At 39.4% G+C, this 17,173-nt stretch overlaps 2 protein-coding genes and 1 pseudogene across 2 annotated transcripts; all 3 read right to left on the reverse strand.

The window, feature by feature from the left end:
- Window positions 1–2,315: 2,315 nt before the first annotated feature.
- On the reverse strand, window positions 2,316–4,991 carry LOC143891893 (labd-13Z-ene-9,15,16-triol synthase, chloroplastic pseudogene; annotated as a pseudogene).
- A 1,990-nt stretch (window positions 4,992–6,981) lies between these two features.
- LOC143891894 (uncharacterized) lies at window positions 6,982–8,002 on the reverse strand. The gene is made up of 3 exons (XM_077396393.1): window positions 7,653–8,002; window positions 7,363–7,509; window positions 6,982–7,261 (listed from the first exon to the last, which is right to left on the reverse strand). The coding sequence occupies exons 1-3, from the start codon at window positions 8,000–8,002 to the stop codon at window positions 6,982–6,984; spliced, it is 777 nt and encodes a 258-aa protein (XP_077252508.1).
- Window positions 8,003–8,089: 87 nt separating this feature from the next.
- Window positions 8,090–9,445, reverse strand: LOC143891895 (uncharacterized). Its single transcript, XM_077396394.1, has 3 exons — window positions 8,890–9,445; window positions 8,514–8,596; window positions 8,090–8,401 (listed from the first exon to the last, which is right to left on the reverse strand). The coding sequence occupies exons 1-3, from the start codon at window positions 9,443–9,445 to the stop codon at window positions 8,090–8,092; spliced, it is 951 nt and encodes a 316-aa protein (XP_077252509.1).
- Between the last annotated feature and the right edge of the window lie 7,728 nt (window positions 9,446–17,173).

The following is a 17,173-nucleotide window of genomic DNA, read 5'->3' on the forward strand; positions in this document are numbered from 1 at the left end:
CAAAGTACTCACGCTACTAACAATAAATAAAAGATCCTAACTCCAATAAGCCAAAATGCAAAGGCCCTGCCACAAGCCTCCGCGAGAGTCAATTCTCAGAATCTAAAATGTTGTTAACTACATATGAGCGAAAGCCCAGAAAAGTAACAAAGCAAAGACTATGGTTAAGCAAGCCAAGAAAGCAAAGTAAGCAAGTGACAGTAATATAAATATATCAAATTCAATATCATTCACAGTTCTGAAATCAGATTCTATATTCAAGAGTGATTATTTCAAAGTCAAATGTTTAAATTCAAAGGTTCTAGTACACAAGTCAATGAATCAATAATCAGAAGGTCACAAGTATTGAGAATTCAAGAGTTCGTGTACAAAATTCACAAGTTATTAGTCTTGGGAGCCTGAGGACTAAGTTCATATGGTTGCTGTCTGACGGAGTTCAACAGATCGATAACAGGTCACACATCGAATATTTAAGTTGATATAATTTCAAAATCGATGGGAATCCAAAGGAGTCATGAGTCACATCCAGTTTACATTTCAACAGAATCAAAGAGACTCACGTGTTTTAGGATTCCAATGGTTCTTAAGCGCAATACACAATTCAATAAGTTCAAATGTTTAAATAATTATTTTGATTCAGAATTCAGAATTCAACATATATGTTCAATGGTTGATCCCAGAAGGGAAAGTAGGGTTTAGGGTTTTCAGTACAGGGTCGGTATATCAGAGATTTACAGAGTCAGTAATTCAAAATTTTAATAGTTCTTATCACGATACATTGTTCAATAATTCAGAGGGATGGAGACTTGGTTCAGAGTTCGATAAAGCCACATAGTCCTGAAGAACTCTAAGGTTCAGATAGACACGTTGCATCTAAAGGCCGGCGGTCAGCAGCCCCAGAAATAACTAGTCGACAAGGCCAATGACTATCCCCCATTGGCGGGATCGATAATTCAGTTAAACACGCTGCGTTTAAAGGCTAACGGTCAGCAGCCCCACAAATAACGTGATAGTCTTTAAGTCAATGGTCTAAAGTTCTTATATTCAAATTTCAGAAGTAATCGATGTAAATAGGGAGGATTGCAACGTAAGCCAAACTGTCCGAACAACATGTCTAAATCATGGGATCTAAATAAGGAGAAAGCTGAACTTGAAAGACAAAGTACTCAACGAGTTTCACAAGTTCAGATATTCAATGAGTTTCACAAGTTCAGATATTCAATGACTTTCACCAATTCAGATATTCAACGAGTTTTGCATGTTCAGATAGCCATTGGGTTGGAGTTCGATGATCTTTTCCATAGTTCATTGACAATACAGTTCTAGCTCAAAGTGAGGGAAAACCAAGTAATGTTATATTACTTATCTTATTTGAAGGTCCAACCTTTCTATGTCCTAGTCAATCGATTGTCATTCACACTCCTAATTCGTCAAAACATTCTTTGGTATGAACAATAGTTGCAACTGATTACCAAAAAATAAACAAGGATCCTTAAACAAGTCATCTCGATGATCTTTAGGGAATTCAAAGTTCAAGGGTCGATTCATTAGTTCAATAGATTATCCCATCTAATAATGGTTTAAGGGTATGTAATCCATGCAACAGAATCCCAAGACCCAACCAAAACAGTGGTTTCTACATAATCCAGACCCTACAGCTAGAACCACGCATGGTGACCTAAAGGTAATCCTTGGGGGTTGCTGTTCGAACCGGTACTGCTCACGATCGACCTTGGAGCACGCTGTTCGGACTACTGCGCCTCACGATCGACCTATGGGTTCTTGTCGTCACTGAAATGGACCTCATTTGATTCTTAGTCATGCCAGTTATATATTAAACAACAATTTTCACAACATCATCAAGCATGGTTTGTTAAAACGTAACGAGGCAAATCTTTTTTACTAATGCAGGTTCAAGTGCTCATCTCTCTCCTGCAGAGAGTTCTAGTTCAACTATAACCTGGAAAAATTCAAATTAAATACAAGTCGGAGCAATCACAACTACAGGTCAACAACAATTTAGTGTCATATTTGGAGACCTGTTTGGAAATATTTTTTCCAAAAAGTTGATTCTTTTAGGCACTTCGTATATAATTTTCATTGACTAACTCGGAAATACTTATCAAGGAGAACTCTCATAAAGAAGACTTGGAGAAGAGGATACAACCATTGAGAAACAGGACACATTCAAATTAGGAAACTGGTACAATCAAGAAAAAAAATACAAACAGGAGCCAAATCCCAAACGCTCAAAACATTTGCCATGGTTACAGCATAGGTTTCACACATTAGAACAGAAATATGTTGAAAATAAGCTATGGTTTTGAGAATCGTAATGTTGGAGTGGCAACAAGAGGCACTGCTTTCTTCAGACCAAGTGACACCTTGTCAGAAAGATCGAGCTTCACTCCCTCTGGCAACCGCCATTCGAACGATTGTAAAAGAGAACTAATTAAAAGAAGTAGCATCCTCTCCGCCATAGGAACTCCGGCACACATCCGCCGCCCAGACCCAAACGGAAGGTAACGAAAATCAGTGCCTCTATAATCCAATTTAGAGTCCCCCAAAAACCTTTCTGGGTTGAACTCCAAGGGATTCTCCCAAACACTTGGGTCTCTATGTATTGCATACACATTCACCATTACTTTGGTGCCTTTGGGGATCATATACCCACCGACGGCTGATGATTCGCTCGGCCTTGCTGGGACTAAAAATGGCGCCACCGGGTGCAGTCGTTGCGCTTCCTTCACGACGGCTTCCAAATAACGCAATTTAGGCAAATGAGACTCTTCGACGGTATTATTTTCCCCCACTACTTTGAGTAATTCTTCTTGAACTTTCTTCATAATCTCTGGGTGGCCGATGATCTCGGCCATTGCCCACTCCACCGTGGTTGACGTTGTGTCGGTTGCTCTGATCACCATATCCTGGAGAAAAATTCATGTCATAAATGTAAAATAAAACATCCTTGCGGCCGACGAAACAAACAAGAATTCTTTAATCAGGGATTGAAGAGAACCTGGGTCATCTGGTTTTGTTTAAGAGAGATGGGTTTACTCCGTGTTTCCAAATGTGGATGTGAGTCAGAACGAGGTCAAAGCGAACAAGTCAAGTACTCTGTTGACATGGTCATAACTCGGGAGAGTCGAGAGGAGTTTTGATTGACTTGGTCGCGTCCAACAAGAACGCGACCAAGGTGAAAAGCAGTCGACTCGGGAGAGTTCATGACCTTGCTAGGGAATTTTGAAACTATGGTGGTAGTAATTGTGTGTGTGTGTGTGTGAGAGAGAGAGAGAGAGAGAGAGAGAGAGAGAGAGAGCTTTGAGTGTTTAAAAATTGGGAAATGATATCTCTAGGACTATGTTTTAATAATTGCACTGACCCCGCTTGTCTTTTCTTTTTGATTGGCTTGTTAGTGCTTTTTGGGAACTGTAATAACCTTTTACAGCTCTTTAAATAATAAAAGACAAGATGAGTTAGTGCAAATATCAAAACATGATTGTGCTGATATCATTTCCCTATTTTTTTTTTAAAATATTTTTCCCACCTAAAACGAATGATATCTTACTAGAAATGTAGCCTTGACGTCTGTGACGGTCAATTCTCCTTGCTTGGTAAGCTGCAAGAAGATACTCAATAAATCCCTGCCTTCTTTCTTCTCGTTTCCCTCACCTTCTGCTCTATCCATCTTCATATGCTGATCGATGACGGAATCAAAGATCTTCTCTAACCAAACAAAGAGTCTCTTCATCTCACGCACCACGCCTTGCAAATCAAAGCGAGCCAGAGAAGGGAAAAACTCAGAAACATTAGGTTTTCCAAACAGCAAAATCATCTCATCTATGGCTTTCCGAAATTCCACACCAACTTTCCACCTCTCCTCTCCAACTAGTGTTTCTCCCCATAATATGCTCGTAATTATATTAAGCGTGGTTATGAACGCCATCTCTCCAATGTCAATCTGGGTTCCAATCCGGGCACGAACGTCCTCTACCTGTTCGAGTATAAATGATCAAATAACACCAACATTAAATTGCTGTTTGGAAGGATTGAAATTTCACAAGCTAAAAAAGCCTAGATTTTACAATTTTGAAAATGTACAATCCAAGTTTTAGCTTGTAAAATCTAGGATTTTACCATCCTGTATTATAAAATTCTTGTATACAAACGGCCAACAGCATAAGCTTTTGGAGTAATTGGTTGTTTCACAATGTACCTAATAATAATAATAATAAAGCGGCCACACTTGATGGGGAGTGTTAAAGAGTATAAATGATTAATAGTGGGCGATGATCCCCCGTGTAGGATAATGTGCCCCCCTGGCAATGTGATTTGACGTTAAAAAGCTTTAGAGGTGGGCGCATTATCCTACAGGGGGTGCGAAAAAATCATCACCGGCCCTAAATAATATATACCAACTCTAACAACTTAAGCTTTTGGAGTAATTGGTTTTTATTTTATTTTCACATTACCATCCTTTGCACTTCCCGTTTGCGGAAAGAGTAATAAGCTTCAAGGCTTGTGTTGCTCATCAATTCGCGGACAAATAGTTTTCGGAGCTTCCGCCAGTGAGAACCGTAAGGGTTCCACGTCACGCCCTTGCCCTCATACAAGGCGAGGGCGGATTCGGGCACATCACGGTTGGCGAAAATGGTATCTTGGTCTCTTAAGACTTGTTTGGCTAAGGAGGGGGAGGATAATACTACGCAGAGCTTGGTACCGAGCCCGAGCTTCATGATCGGACCATGGATTTGGGCTAACTGTGTCAACTGGTGATGGATTTCGGAGCTAAGAAACGGGAGGTATCCGAGCAACGGGAACCCACGTGGCCCTGGGGGAAGTCTCAACTTTCCTTTTCTTGATGCCTTAGTTCCCCATGAAATAGCTAATACTAGTGCAATTAAAACCAAGAAAATGGTTCGGTTGGCTGCCTCCCAAGACCATGAAGAAACACTGGCTTGAAGCTTTGCTCCAACTTCTGAAGATGCCATGGTTTCTAGTGAAGAGACCAAGGCTTATTCCAAGTGTCTTAGCATGGCTGAGGATCTGAGATGCTACATATACTGATCTACATATATAAGAACTTGTCATGTGAGAGCAGGGAGGGAGCCAAAAATTTGTTGTAGAGAAGGGTTGTTAGAAAATATTATCTTATCCATTAATTATATTCTAATGTGATTTTTGCAGAACAAAATCTGTTTTTATAAACGAATTTGATTACATTTGATTATATACACGTGATATAAATAGAATTGTTAATTTTTTATTATTTTTAATTGCATTTATATCAAGAATGGATCCAAAGAAATAGCATCTTCACACGTCAACCACATCTTCCTCGTGATTTTTTGCCTTTTTTTTTCTTCTTCTATTTGTTAAAATGGCAAAACTAGCCTCCTCATATCCGGGAGGTAGCGATTTGTTCGGTACCACTCTCGGTTGGCAGCCTAGCAGTACTCATATTTAAATCACATAATTGCATATGTTATGTTAATATAGAAAATTTCTTATTTTAATTCTTTGTTAGGTAAGGTATGGAGACTTGGTTCAGAGTTAGATAAAGCCACATAGTCCTGTAGAACTCTAAGGTGTTGTGGGTCTAGCCCATGTAGGCCTCACATCCACTACTTTATTCCTATGTGATATAGGAAATTATAGACTTTCCAAGTTGAAACGGGAAAGGAGAGTCGTTGGTGTGTGTGGGCGTTGAATAAAAAATGCGAAAAGGTAAAACCGAAAAAAGAGAGAATAGAAAGAATAAGAAAAAAAAAAGAGTAGAGAAGAAGACAAGAACAAGGGTTTCTTTGTGTTAGGGTTTTGATTTGGATCAAAAGCTAGGCCTTTCTTGAGTATTCTTCTTGGAGATTTTCACCGCATCGTTGGATCCTCTCGTTGCACGGAGACTTCGAGAAGATTTGGGTTTCTTCGACTTGAAGATCGAAGTGGGTATTTTTTGATGAAAAAGTGGGTTTTGTTGTTCGCAACAAGGTAACCTTTTATCTCTCTTGTTTCTTGTATTGGCTCAAGTTTCGGGTGAAAACTTGAGAGAAAGACGATGTATTACTTATTTGATTAGTGGATATTTTGTCGGATTCGCCCCGTGGTTTTTCCCTCTTCGTTGGAGGGTTTTCCACGTAAATCTTGGTGTTCTCTTGTGTGATTGCTCTCTTGATTGTTTGGTTATTTTAATCCACATATTTGTTTGCTTCGTAATTAAAGTGGGTTTTCTTCGGCGAAAAACCCAACAAGTGGTATCAGAGCCGAGGTTGTTTGGAAGCATAGTTGTTTGTGTGGATTGAGATGGAGAGTTCTTCAGAAACTATGATCAAGTTGACTGGATCAAATTGGATGATTTGGAAACCAAAGATGGAGGATATTATATTTTGTAAGAATTTATATGAACCCATTGAAGGTGATAAGGCCAAGCCAACTGGCATGTCTGATAAGGATTGGCAAAAATTGAATAGAAAGGCTGTTGGACATATTAGGCAATGGTTGGATGACAGTGTGTTCCATCATGTGTCTAATGAAACATCTGTACGTTCTCTTTGGACAAAGTTGGAGGGTCTTTATGAGAGAAAGACTGTCAGGAACAAAGCTTTCTTAATTAAAAAGCTTGTAAACTTGAAGTTCAAAGAAGGTGGTTCGATTGCAGAGCATCTGAATGAAGTTCAGAGCATAGCTTAGTTATAAATTCCGTTCCAGTCGCCGTTCCGTTTTAGCTACCGGAACGGAACGTTTCGGTGTTTCGGCCGTTTCGTTCGGCGTTCCGGTCGAAAAAAATAGTTAAAAATATGAAAAAAATCCAAAAAAATTAGAAATTGTTAGAAAAATATAAGAAACACTTAAATGAACTAAAAGATATCTTTATTACTTAAAAACCAAAGTTTAATACAACTAAGACATAAAAAAGTAGAACATAGAAGAACAAAAGCCAAATACATAGTGCCAGCCACATCTCATATCATCTCTAAATCTAAATCAAAATGGTGGTGAATCTGGTTGAGGATCATCGTACTCAACCGACTGGTAGCCCTCATCATCGCCGTCACCACCGCCTCTTGGAGGAGTGTCCTCAAGGTTTGCGTCCTCGTCATCGTCGTCGGCCGCATCAACTCTAGAAGGCGCTTTAATATTTTCCCATCCAATGTCGTTTGGTGTCAGAATGACATCTTCATCTTCCGCAACCCAATCCATCATAACATCTAGGTGATCTATACTCAATGGGTCGCTAGTGGTAGAAGATCTTCTGTTTAAGTCCCTGAAAAGAATGTCCAACATAAATTAATAAGTAATACTTAAAATTTAAAGGCACGTGGTGAAATATGAGAAAATTAATTCCAATTCAATTAAGTAGCATACCTTTCTCGAAACTTGAGGTTGTAATGGACAAATACCAAGTCATTCAACCTCTGATGCTCCAACCTGTTTCTTTTTGCCGAGTGGATGTGCTCGAAAGTGTTCCAATTCCTTTCGCATCCAGTAGCACTACAGGTTTGGCTGAGAATTCTGACGGCAAAACTCTATAAGTCTGGGACGTAATTTCCAAACTGGTTCCACCATGCAACTGTAAAGGAAATAATAATAGTTAAGCATTTACTTGTGGAAATTTTAAATAAAATATACCTAATTAAATGAACAAACCAATATACCTGGTCCCAATCTGCCTCGGTTGCGGATTGCCATCTTCATTGCAAACGTCAGTGGACTCCCGATTGTTCTCAATCTGACTGGTGATGGTGTCCTGTGTAACTTCATCAAGTACTAGTCGATTAATACATTCAATCAAACCTCGGGTGACTTCATGATGCTTGGAAAATGTAGGACTGAAAAAGAGAGCAGGGTTAAGAAAGTATCCCGCTGCATGGAGGGGACTGTGAAGTTGTTTGTCATATCTTTGGTCAATAATCCTCCAGATGGGAGCATAATCTGACTTCTTGTTCTTTAGCCTAGGCTTGATGTTTTCTTTGGCCCTATCCATGGCCTCATATATGTAACCCATTGCTGGTTTGTCTTGCCGGTCTACCAAACGCAGCATCCTCACCAATGGCTCGCTGATGTTTAAAATATGCTTGCAGTTGTCCCAAAATTATTTATCCAACACTGTACTCACGATCTCTTCACTCAATCCATGTCGAATGTACCTACTAGCAGCATACTCATCAGACACGAACATTTGTTGTAGGGCTTTCCTATGAAGCACCAGACTTTGTATACTAATAAAATTGGTAGCAAATCTAGTCCACGCAGGACGAAACAAGTCCCTCCCACCCGTGAATTTCTGTCTCATCAAGTACAATAGAGCTGCGTGGTTGTAGATAAACCTCGTAATCTTCCGAGCCCTGTCAATTGTGCTTCCTATGAGAGGAAACACATCTGGTTTGCCCAAGTAAACAATGGGCTGCACACAGAGTCCAGAAGAATGTGGCATATTTGATTTCTAACTTCTTCCCAGCAGCTTTATAACTTGGCTCACTATCAGTTATAAACTGCACCACATTTTTCGGACCTACCTCCAAAACAATCTCATCAAAAATTGCAAACAATGCCTCAGCATTCTCCACTACGCCAGATGCATTAACAAATTTAAGGAAAACTACTCATTTAGGACAGTACACCAAAAAGTTAATTACGGCACGTTGTTTGGTGTCTGTCCATCCATCGGCCATAATGCTACAGCCACTAGTTTTCCATGAATTCTTAACTTCCTCGAAGTAGTTGTTTACATCTTGTACAGTTTTCTTCAATATCCTCCCCCCCCCCCCCGTAAATCGTGAAAAGAAGGCGCCTTATAACCTGAGCCTACTGCATTTATGGCATCAAACATTGGCTACCAATATGGTGAATTAGTAACATTGAAAGGCAGGTTGGCATCATAGCAAAGCATGCCAACTGCCACATTTGCTAGATCAAGTGTTTCTTTTGTTGCCAAAGCACTCTTAATGCTTGGCTGGGATCCAAGGGTTGTTCGTGGTGTAAAGAAATCTCTAAACCCCCCTACAAGACCCTTCTTTTTCCTCTTTGCCCCACTCGGTTCTACAACAATTGCTTTCCCCTTATTCCTAGGCTGAGGTGGTCCCATCGGTTCGTCGTCCTCATCCCCCTCCCCCTCCTCCACATCTTCTTCTTCTGGTGCAGCATAAAAACTACCCACCTCTGCCCTTGATACACTTTTCCTAGCCCTTTCTTTTTTCATTTCGCCTAACATTTGTGTCATTCTCCATTTTACATCAGCATTGACTTTTTTATATGCCGCTACATCGCTAGGAACACCCGCTAGATGTTCTTTAAATCGGGTTATACCTCCACCCATTATGAGTTTTTCACAAAATGTGCATTTAACACAGTTTTTTTGACCAGGAATTACTAGGCCATAAGCCCATGCCGGGTCATCCGATCTAGCGGGTGCGGAACCAATAGATGAGGCTCCTCCAGAAGAACTCATTTTTTAAGTTGAAATTGAGATAAATAGAATAAGAAATGAAAGGAAATTAAATCAAATAAAGCTTTAACTTTCCTTACGCCTTTTGGATGAGAGAATGAGTTGAAGAAGGCTTAGGTTGTAGAAGAGAAGCCCTTGTCTTTAGTATAGTAGAGCTTGTTGTTGTAGGAGATAAAAAATGCCTTTGATCTTCTTGAGCTTGTAGTGGAATTTGTTGGAATTGGAATAATAAAGGCCTTTGAGATGATCTTTGTTGTTGTAGGAGAAGTAGATATAGTTGTATGTAGTGTAGTGTAGGAGATAAAAGGGTTGTAGTTCTAGGAGAAGATTTGAAGAGGAAATGAGTTGTGAAAAAAGAATTGTGAAAAAACAATGGTTAGAGGGCTATTTATAGCTTTTGGGGTGAAAATGACGCAAAATGCCCTCCCAACAGCTATAAAACGGTCATAAAATGAAGGTAGAAGTGTAAAAAAATAGTCCCTAACAGCTATAATGGCATTTCTGTAATTTTGAGATTTTTATTTTACTTTTTCCAATTTTTTTGCAAAAAAATGAAAAATACGCCTTTCCAGACTGTTCCGGCCGGAACGGAAAATATGCCCATTCTGTTTCGGAATCCGGTCCATTCCGGCCGGAACGAAACGGAATTTATAACTAAGGAGCATAGTGAACCAGTTGTCTTCAATGAAGATGGTGCTAGATGATGAGTTGCAGGCATTGTTACTTTTGAGCTCGTTACCTGACAGTTGGGAAACTTTAGTGGTTTCACTTAGTAACTCTGCTCCAGATGGTGTACTTACCATAAGCCAAGTTACTAGTAGCTTGCTAAATGAAGAGACTAGAAGGAAATTAATGGGTACAGACCATGCACAGGCTCTTGTCACAGAGAACAGGGATAGAAGCAAAAGCAGAGGGTCACAAAATTATGACAAATCCAGAAAAATGTCGAATTTAAGAGAGAAGAAAAAATGCTTCCATTGTAGCAAAGAGGGTTACATAAGGAAGAATTGTTGGGTTTACAAAAGAGAGACACTACAGCTATCGTGTCTACTGAAGATGTGATAACACTCTCTTTTGGAGAAGAAGAGTGTTTACATGTTGCAGATCAGGGTATAGAGTGGGTTGTTGATACCGGTTCTTCTTACCACGCTACTCCCAATAGGGAGTTCTTCACTTTATATAAAGCAGGGGACTTTGGTATGGTGAAGATGGGCAACACTAGTCTCTCAAAGATTGTTGGAATTGGTGATGTGTGCTTAGAAACCAATGTTGAATGCACGTTAACTTTGAGGGATGTGCGACATGTTCCTGATATGTGCGTAAATCTAATTTCTGGGATAGCCATGGATAGGGAAGGTTATGAAAGCTACTTTGGTAAGGGAGCTTGGAAGCTCACCAAAGGTTCACTCGTTGTTGCAAAGGGGAAGATTTGTTGCACATTATACAAGACTTATGCAAAGGTGTGCAAGGATGTGGTAAATTTTACCAAAGACAGTTCTCCTAGCTTGTGGCATAAGAGACTTGCTCACATGAGTGAGAAGGATTTTGTAGATTTTGAGAGTGTTGAAAAACCTATGAGTGCGGTTGATGGTATTATTGATCTTACATCTATTCGTTCTCCATTCGAGCATGTTACACATGGGGGAGAAGTGCAAGACGATGTTAGTGATCGTGGATTAGATGCAGGTAGTCATGATACTGTGATAGATCATGAGCAGGGGGAGCAACCCCCACAGACAAAGATAGTGGAATCTCAGGTTAGAAGATTTACTATAGAGCATCGGCCATCAACAAGATATCCCACCTCAGAGTATATGTTGGTTACTAGTGAGCGGGAGCCAAAGAGGTTGCAGGAGTCACAATCTCATAGAGGCAAAGAATACCGAGCAATTGTGAAATGGTTTTTTGGGAACCGTTGGATCCGTGATGTGATCGAGACGTGGTTGGTGCAATTGAAGAAGATTCATGCCGATAGGAATTCATCTGAGATGATCGAAAAGCTTGAGCTGTGCTTAGGCATAGCTAGCATGGACTCGAAGTGGGAGTCAAGGATGTTGTCTCCTCTTCATGGGCCCGGAGGGGGAGATTGTTGTGGGTCCAGCCCATGTAGGCCCCACATCCACTACTTTATTCCTATGTGATATAGGAAATTATAAACTTTCCAAGTTGGAACAGGAAAGGAGAGTCGGTGGTGTGTGTGTGCGTTAAATAAAAAACACAAAAAGGTAAAACCGAAAAAAGAGAGAATAGAAAGAAGAAGAAAAAAAGGTAGAGTAGAGAAGAAGAGAAGAACAAGGGTTTCTTTGTGTTAGGGTTTTGATTTGGATCAAAAGCTAGGCCTTTCTTGAGTATTCTTCTTGGAGTTTTTCACCGTGCCTTTAGATCCTCTCGTTGCACAAAGACTTCGAGAAGATTTGAGTTTCTTCGACTTGAAGATCGAAGTGGGTATTTTTTGGTGAAAAAGTGGGTTTTGTGTTCGCAACAAGGTAACCTTTTATCTCTCTTGTTTCTTTCACTGGCTCAAGTTTCGGGTGAAAACTTGAGAGAAAGACGATGTATTACTTATTTGATTAGTGGATATTTCCGTCCTGTGGTTTTTCCCTCTTCGTTGGAGGGTTTTCCACGTAAATCTTGGTGTTCTCTTGTGTGATTGCTCTCTTGATTGTTTGGTTATTTTAATCCGCATATTTGTTTGCTTTGTAATTAAAGTGGGTTTTCTTCGGCGAAAAACCCAACATAAGGTTCAGATAGACACGTTGCATTTAAAGGCCGGCGGTCAGCAGCTCCCGAAATAACTTGTCGACAACACCAATGATTATCCCCCATTGGCGGGATCGATAATTCAGATAAATACGCTGCGTTTAAAGGCCGACGGTCAGCAGCCCCACAAATAACGTGATAGTCTTTAGGTCAGTGGTCTAAAGTTCTTATATTCGAATTTCAGAAATAATCAATGTAAATAGGGAGGATTTCAACGAAAGCCAAACTGTCCGAACAACATGTCTAAATCATGGGATCTAAATAAGGAGAAAGCTGAACTTGAAAGACAAAGTACTCAATGAGTTTCACAAGTTCAGATGTTCAATGAGTTTCACCAATTCAGATATTCAATGAGTTTTGCATGTTCAGATAGCCATTAGGTTGGAGTTCGAATCTTTTCCATAGTTCATTGACAATACAGTTCTAGCTCAAAGTGAGGTAAAACCAAGTAATGCTATATTACTTATCTTATTTGAAGGTCCAACCTTTCTATGTCCAAGTCAATCGATTGTCATTCACACTCCTAATTCGTCAAAACATTCTTTGGTATGAACAATAGTCGCAACCGATTACCAAAAATAAATAAGGATCCTGAAACAAGTCATCTCGAAGATCTTTGGGGAATTCAAAGTTCAAAGGCCGATTCATTAGTTCAATAGACTATCCCATCAAATAATGGTTTAAGGGTATGTAATCCGTGCAAAAGAATCCCAAAAACCAACCAAAACAGAGGTTTCTACATAATCCAGAGTTCCAGACCCTACGGCCAGAACTGTGCACAGTGACCTATATGTCGACCTTGGGGGTTGCTGTTCGAACCGGTACCGCTCACGGTCGACCTAGGAGCGCGTTGTTCGGACTACTGCGCCTCACGATCGAACTATGGGTTCTTGTCGTCACTGACATGAACCTCATTTGATTCTTAGTCATGGCAGTTATATATTAAACAACAATTTTCACACCATCATCAAGCATGATTTGTTAAAACGTGATGAGGCAAAAAAAATTTACTAACTGCAGGTTCAAGTGCTAGTCTCTCTCCTGCAGAGAGTTCTAATTCAACTATAACCTGGAAAAATTCAAATTAAATATAGGTCAGAGCAATCACAATTACAGGTCAACAACAATTTAGTGCCATATTTGGAGACCTGTTTGGAAATATTTTCCAAAAAGTTAATTCTTTTAGGCACTTCATATATAGTTTTCATTGACTAACTGGGAAATAATTATCCAGGAGAACTCTCACAATGAAAACTTGGAGAAGAGGATACAACCATTGAGAGACAGGACACATTCAAATTAGGAAACTGGTACAATCAAGAAAAAAAAAATACAAACAGGAGCCAAATCAGAAACGCTCGAGCCATTTGTCATGGTTACAGACAGCATAGGTTTCGCACACATCCGCCACGCAGACCCAAACTTAAGGTAACGAAAATCAGTGCCTCTATAATGTCTTGGGTAACCCTGCACACATTGACGAGCTCTTTGAAGGTTGGAATCTTGATCCTTGGGTCTCTAGAGGGAAAGTATCTTGGAGGTTAGATTTCCTGGCTAATGTTTGGGCTATTTGGATAGAAAGAAATAATCGCATCTTCAAAAACAAAACAAAAACCTCTCATCAAACTTTCCAGAAAGTTCAAGCATTGATTCCTTTTTTGGTCCAGTGTTCTCCCTAGTTTTAAAAGAGTCTCCATATGCTTTGACATTTTTGGCGGGTACTCTGTAACAACAACCACCCTATATCTTCCCCTGCCCACTGATTGCCCCTCCAAGCATAGGAGTGTTTAAACTTAACTTTGATGGTTTAAGTTTTAGGGAATCCAGGCCCATCTAGAGTGGGGAGTGTCCTTAGGGATAACAATGGTGTAACCAAGTGTGACTTTTCGGGTCCCTTTTAATGAAATTTGCTGCCATTCAGGAAAAAAAATAAAAAAAAATCTTTCCACGTACTTAAAAAGTACTGCAATGTGAAGTGAGTTCATATTTTATAATTTTTTCAAGTTTTAAGTATTTGTTAGTATACCTGTCAATTTAATATAAATGGGAAGTTCCTGCACCTCTATTCTATTCTGTGTCTAGATTTTTGGGCAATTGAGGTCACACCGCTCTGCATAATAAGTCCAACAGGGGGGGACATTCCTCCATGTGCATTACATAGAATGTTAACCATATAAATTCATATTTATAAGCAACTGTTCTGAACGGAACTTTAAGACAAAACATATGAAGGTTGTTTCCCCCTGAAATAACTAAAAAAAACTACATGGCTGCAGCAGAAATTGGTTTGAGAATTGCTCTTACAGTCTTACATGGCAATTTATAGCATATGCTTTACATGAATCTAGTTGCCTCCCAGAAACAAAGCAATTATTGGTAGTGTAAAAGCCTACCAGGTAGTTCTTTGGAATATAATGAATGTTGAGTTCTAGCTTTATAATTGTCTTCTATGTAATGGCATTTGACTACTAACTTCAATTCCTTTATGTGTTGTCACATTGCAGTTGAACTTTCATTTTCTCTAACTTCAATTCGTCAAAGCAACCACATTTATCAGGCCACGCTATACAGATATGCATTTCCTTGTGAAAGAGTTCTGCGTCGTAGTGGGGAAATGGAGAAATAGTTACTGATCTGATTCCAAAGCAAAACTGATATGTATGAAAATGGTTTTAAACTGTAAATGCTCTCTGTTACACAAAGCATTGCCATCTTAGTGAAAGAGGTTGTTATAATTTATGTCTATTTAAACTTTTCATGTGTTGAATGTAAAAAATTTATGCATTTATTAACTTGCACCTTTTAATAAGTTAAATGGGATACATGTGATATGCTAAGTTACATGGATTCTTCTGAACTGGTAAAGTATCCATGCCAGACACTCTCGGGTTGTGTTTTTAACCCTATATATATAGCTTTTTGTTGTTGTGGAGAATAAAAAACGGAGAATGGAGTTCGGCACATCTTTAGGCTCGTTACTCCAACTTCCAACTTCCAACTCTCGAGGAAAATTTGACTTGACTTTGCACTGAATTCTCAGAGCGAGCACTGAATTCATAGAGCAAAGTTGTTATGGTCTTGAGGGGGACCTGCCTAGATATGGGACTAGGTGGGACCCAGCCTGGTATAGGACAGGTTTAAAGGGCCTAGCCTAATGCGTTCCATCAGCTCTGGAGCTCTCGGAGTATTGGTTAGGTACCTAACAAAAGCCTATTGGCTGCAAGTGATTCTGATCCACCCATTTCGTATGCTCTGAAGTTCAAAGAGTGAGAAGCATTGAAGAACGTGGACACTTGGAAGCCCTGATTCCAGTGGTTGGTACTTGATCAATGCGATCCACCATCTCAACCAGTAGGACTGTGACTGAATTATCATAAACACCTTGATAATTTACCATTTGAAGTAATTTGTTAAAGCATGAAACCTCTCCTTGTAGATTATAGCTGCATTTGAATTTTCAGAGTCAGGCACTAGAATTGGCATCCTATTCTGCTTCCATCTTATTTCAAAACATAACATGGTAGTGCTATCAGTAGCCCAAAGAATTTTACATTTGTAAGATATTTAATAGTTAAATAAAAATTTACATTTAAAAGGTTCTTAAATAAATTGTTGTGAATTTGCTTGTTTCCCACACCAACCATTTCCTAAATAACTTGATAACTAGTTATGTATTTTGGAAAGATTACAAAATAAGGCTAACAAGAGCTCTCCAAAAAACAGACACATCTGAAAAACCATACAGTTCTGTGCCTCTTGGAGAAGATAAAGTAGAGAAGGGTGACGGTTTGGCTCTCTTGGGGAATAGAGAGAAAAGAAGATGATCTCCTTCTTAGATTCTCTAGCTTGGACCAGAAGAAAGCTTTTGTTATTTTCTTATGTGCAATACAAGAGAGGACACCAAGAAGGGGTTGTGGAAAGGGTTAAGGGTTGCAAGGAAATGGTAGGAGAATCGATCGAGTGTTAGATCGTATGAGCCACCTATTGTAATCTTTCTATGTCTTATTTAGTGAAATATTCTATGGATCACCTGTGGACGAGGCCTTTATTCTGAACTGCGTAAACCGAGTGTGTTCTTTGTGTGTTGTCATTGTAAATTGTTTTATCTTGCTTTTGATCTCAGGTTTAGATCAAACCTTTCTCATCAACTTCTTCATAACCTACGACCATCCAAGTTTTCCCATTGTATATAGTACATGTTTAAATGCTAAAAGAAAAGGGAGATGATATCCCCCCAGTACGCATGCGCCCCCCTTATAACGTGATTAGACGCGAACAGTGGGCAACTTTAACGCTTTTTGATGTCAAATCACGTTATAAGGGGGCGCATACGTACCGGGGGGAATATCATCGCGCAAAGAAAATTTACATTTATGAGGTTGTAAGTAGGCTTGGGGACAACCAATTACCCATAGCATAGATTTTGTTCACAGAGAGCCCTCAAACTGTATAATCATAAGTGGTAATTATCATATATAACATGGGGAAAGCTAGACTTCAAAAACCAGCTGCAAAGGTCCCTCGTTGGATCCAGGTCACCAGAATACAATAATTATTTCTTTACTTTTTCATTTTTAGTACTATTACAAATGGACTTTGATGACATGGATCCAATTAGGGGCAGCCTTGCTGTTTACTTTTGTAAAGGCGTCCTTCAGTTTAGGATTCCTCATATTTTAGAATAGCTATTGCCGTGCGAAATACCCAACTAATATTGACCTATGTTGTTGATATCACGGGAGCATGCGCATGAAAGCGCCAGTTTTCTCATTATATATACCATAATAAATTATCGAGGAATGATAGATACAAGGGAGCCCTTGCATAAAGAGCAAAAAAAAGGGCTCTTTATTGGATCCACATCATTAAATGTAACTGATTTTACTTTTTCAACTGATTTAAAAATGTAACTGAGAATGACGTGAATCCAATGAAGAGCCCTTTTGCAGCTCTTTATGCAAGGGCTCCCTT

This window comes from Tasmannia lanceolata, unplaced genomic scaffold (genome assembly GCF_043159265.1).
Source record: "Tasmannia lanceolata isolate RefF3 unplaced genomic scaffold, GAP_Taslan_0.1 ptg000015l, whole genome shotgun sequence".
NCBI classification, from domain to species: Eukaryota; Viridiplantae; Streptophyta; class Magnoliopsida; order Canellales; family Winteraceae; genus Tasmannia; species Tasmannia lanceolata.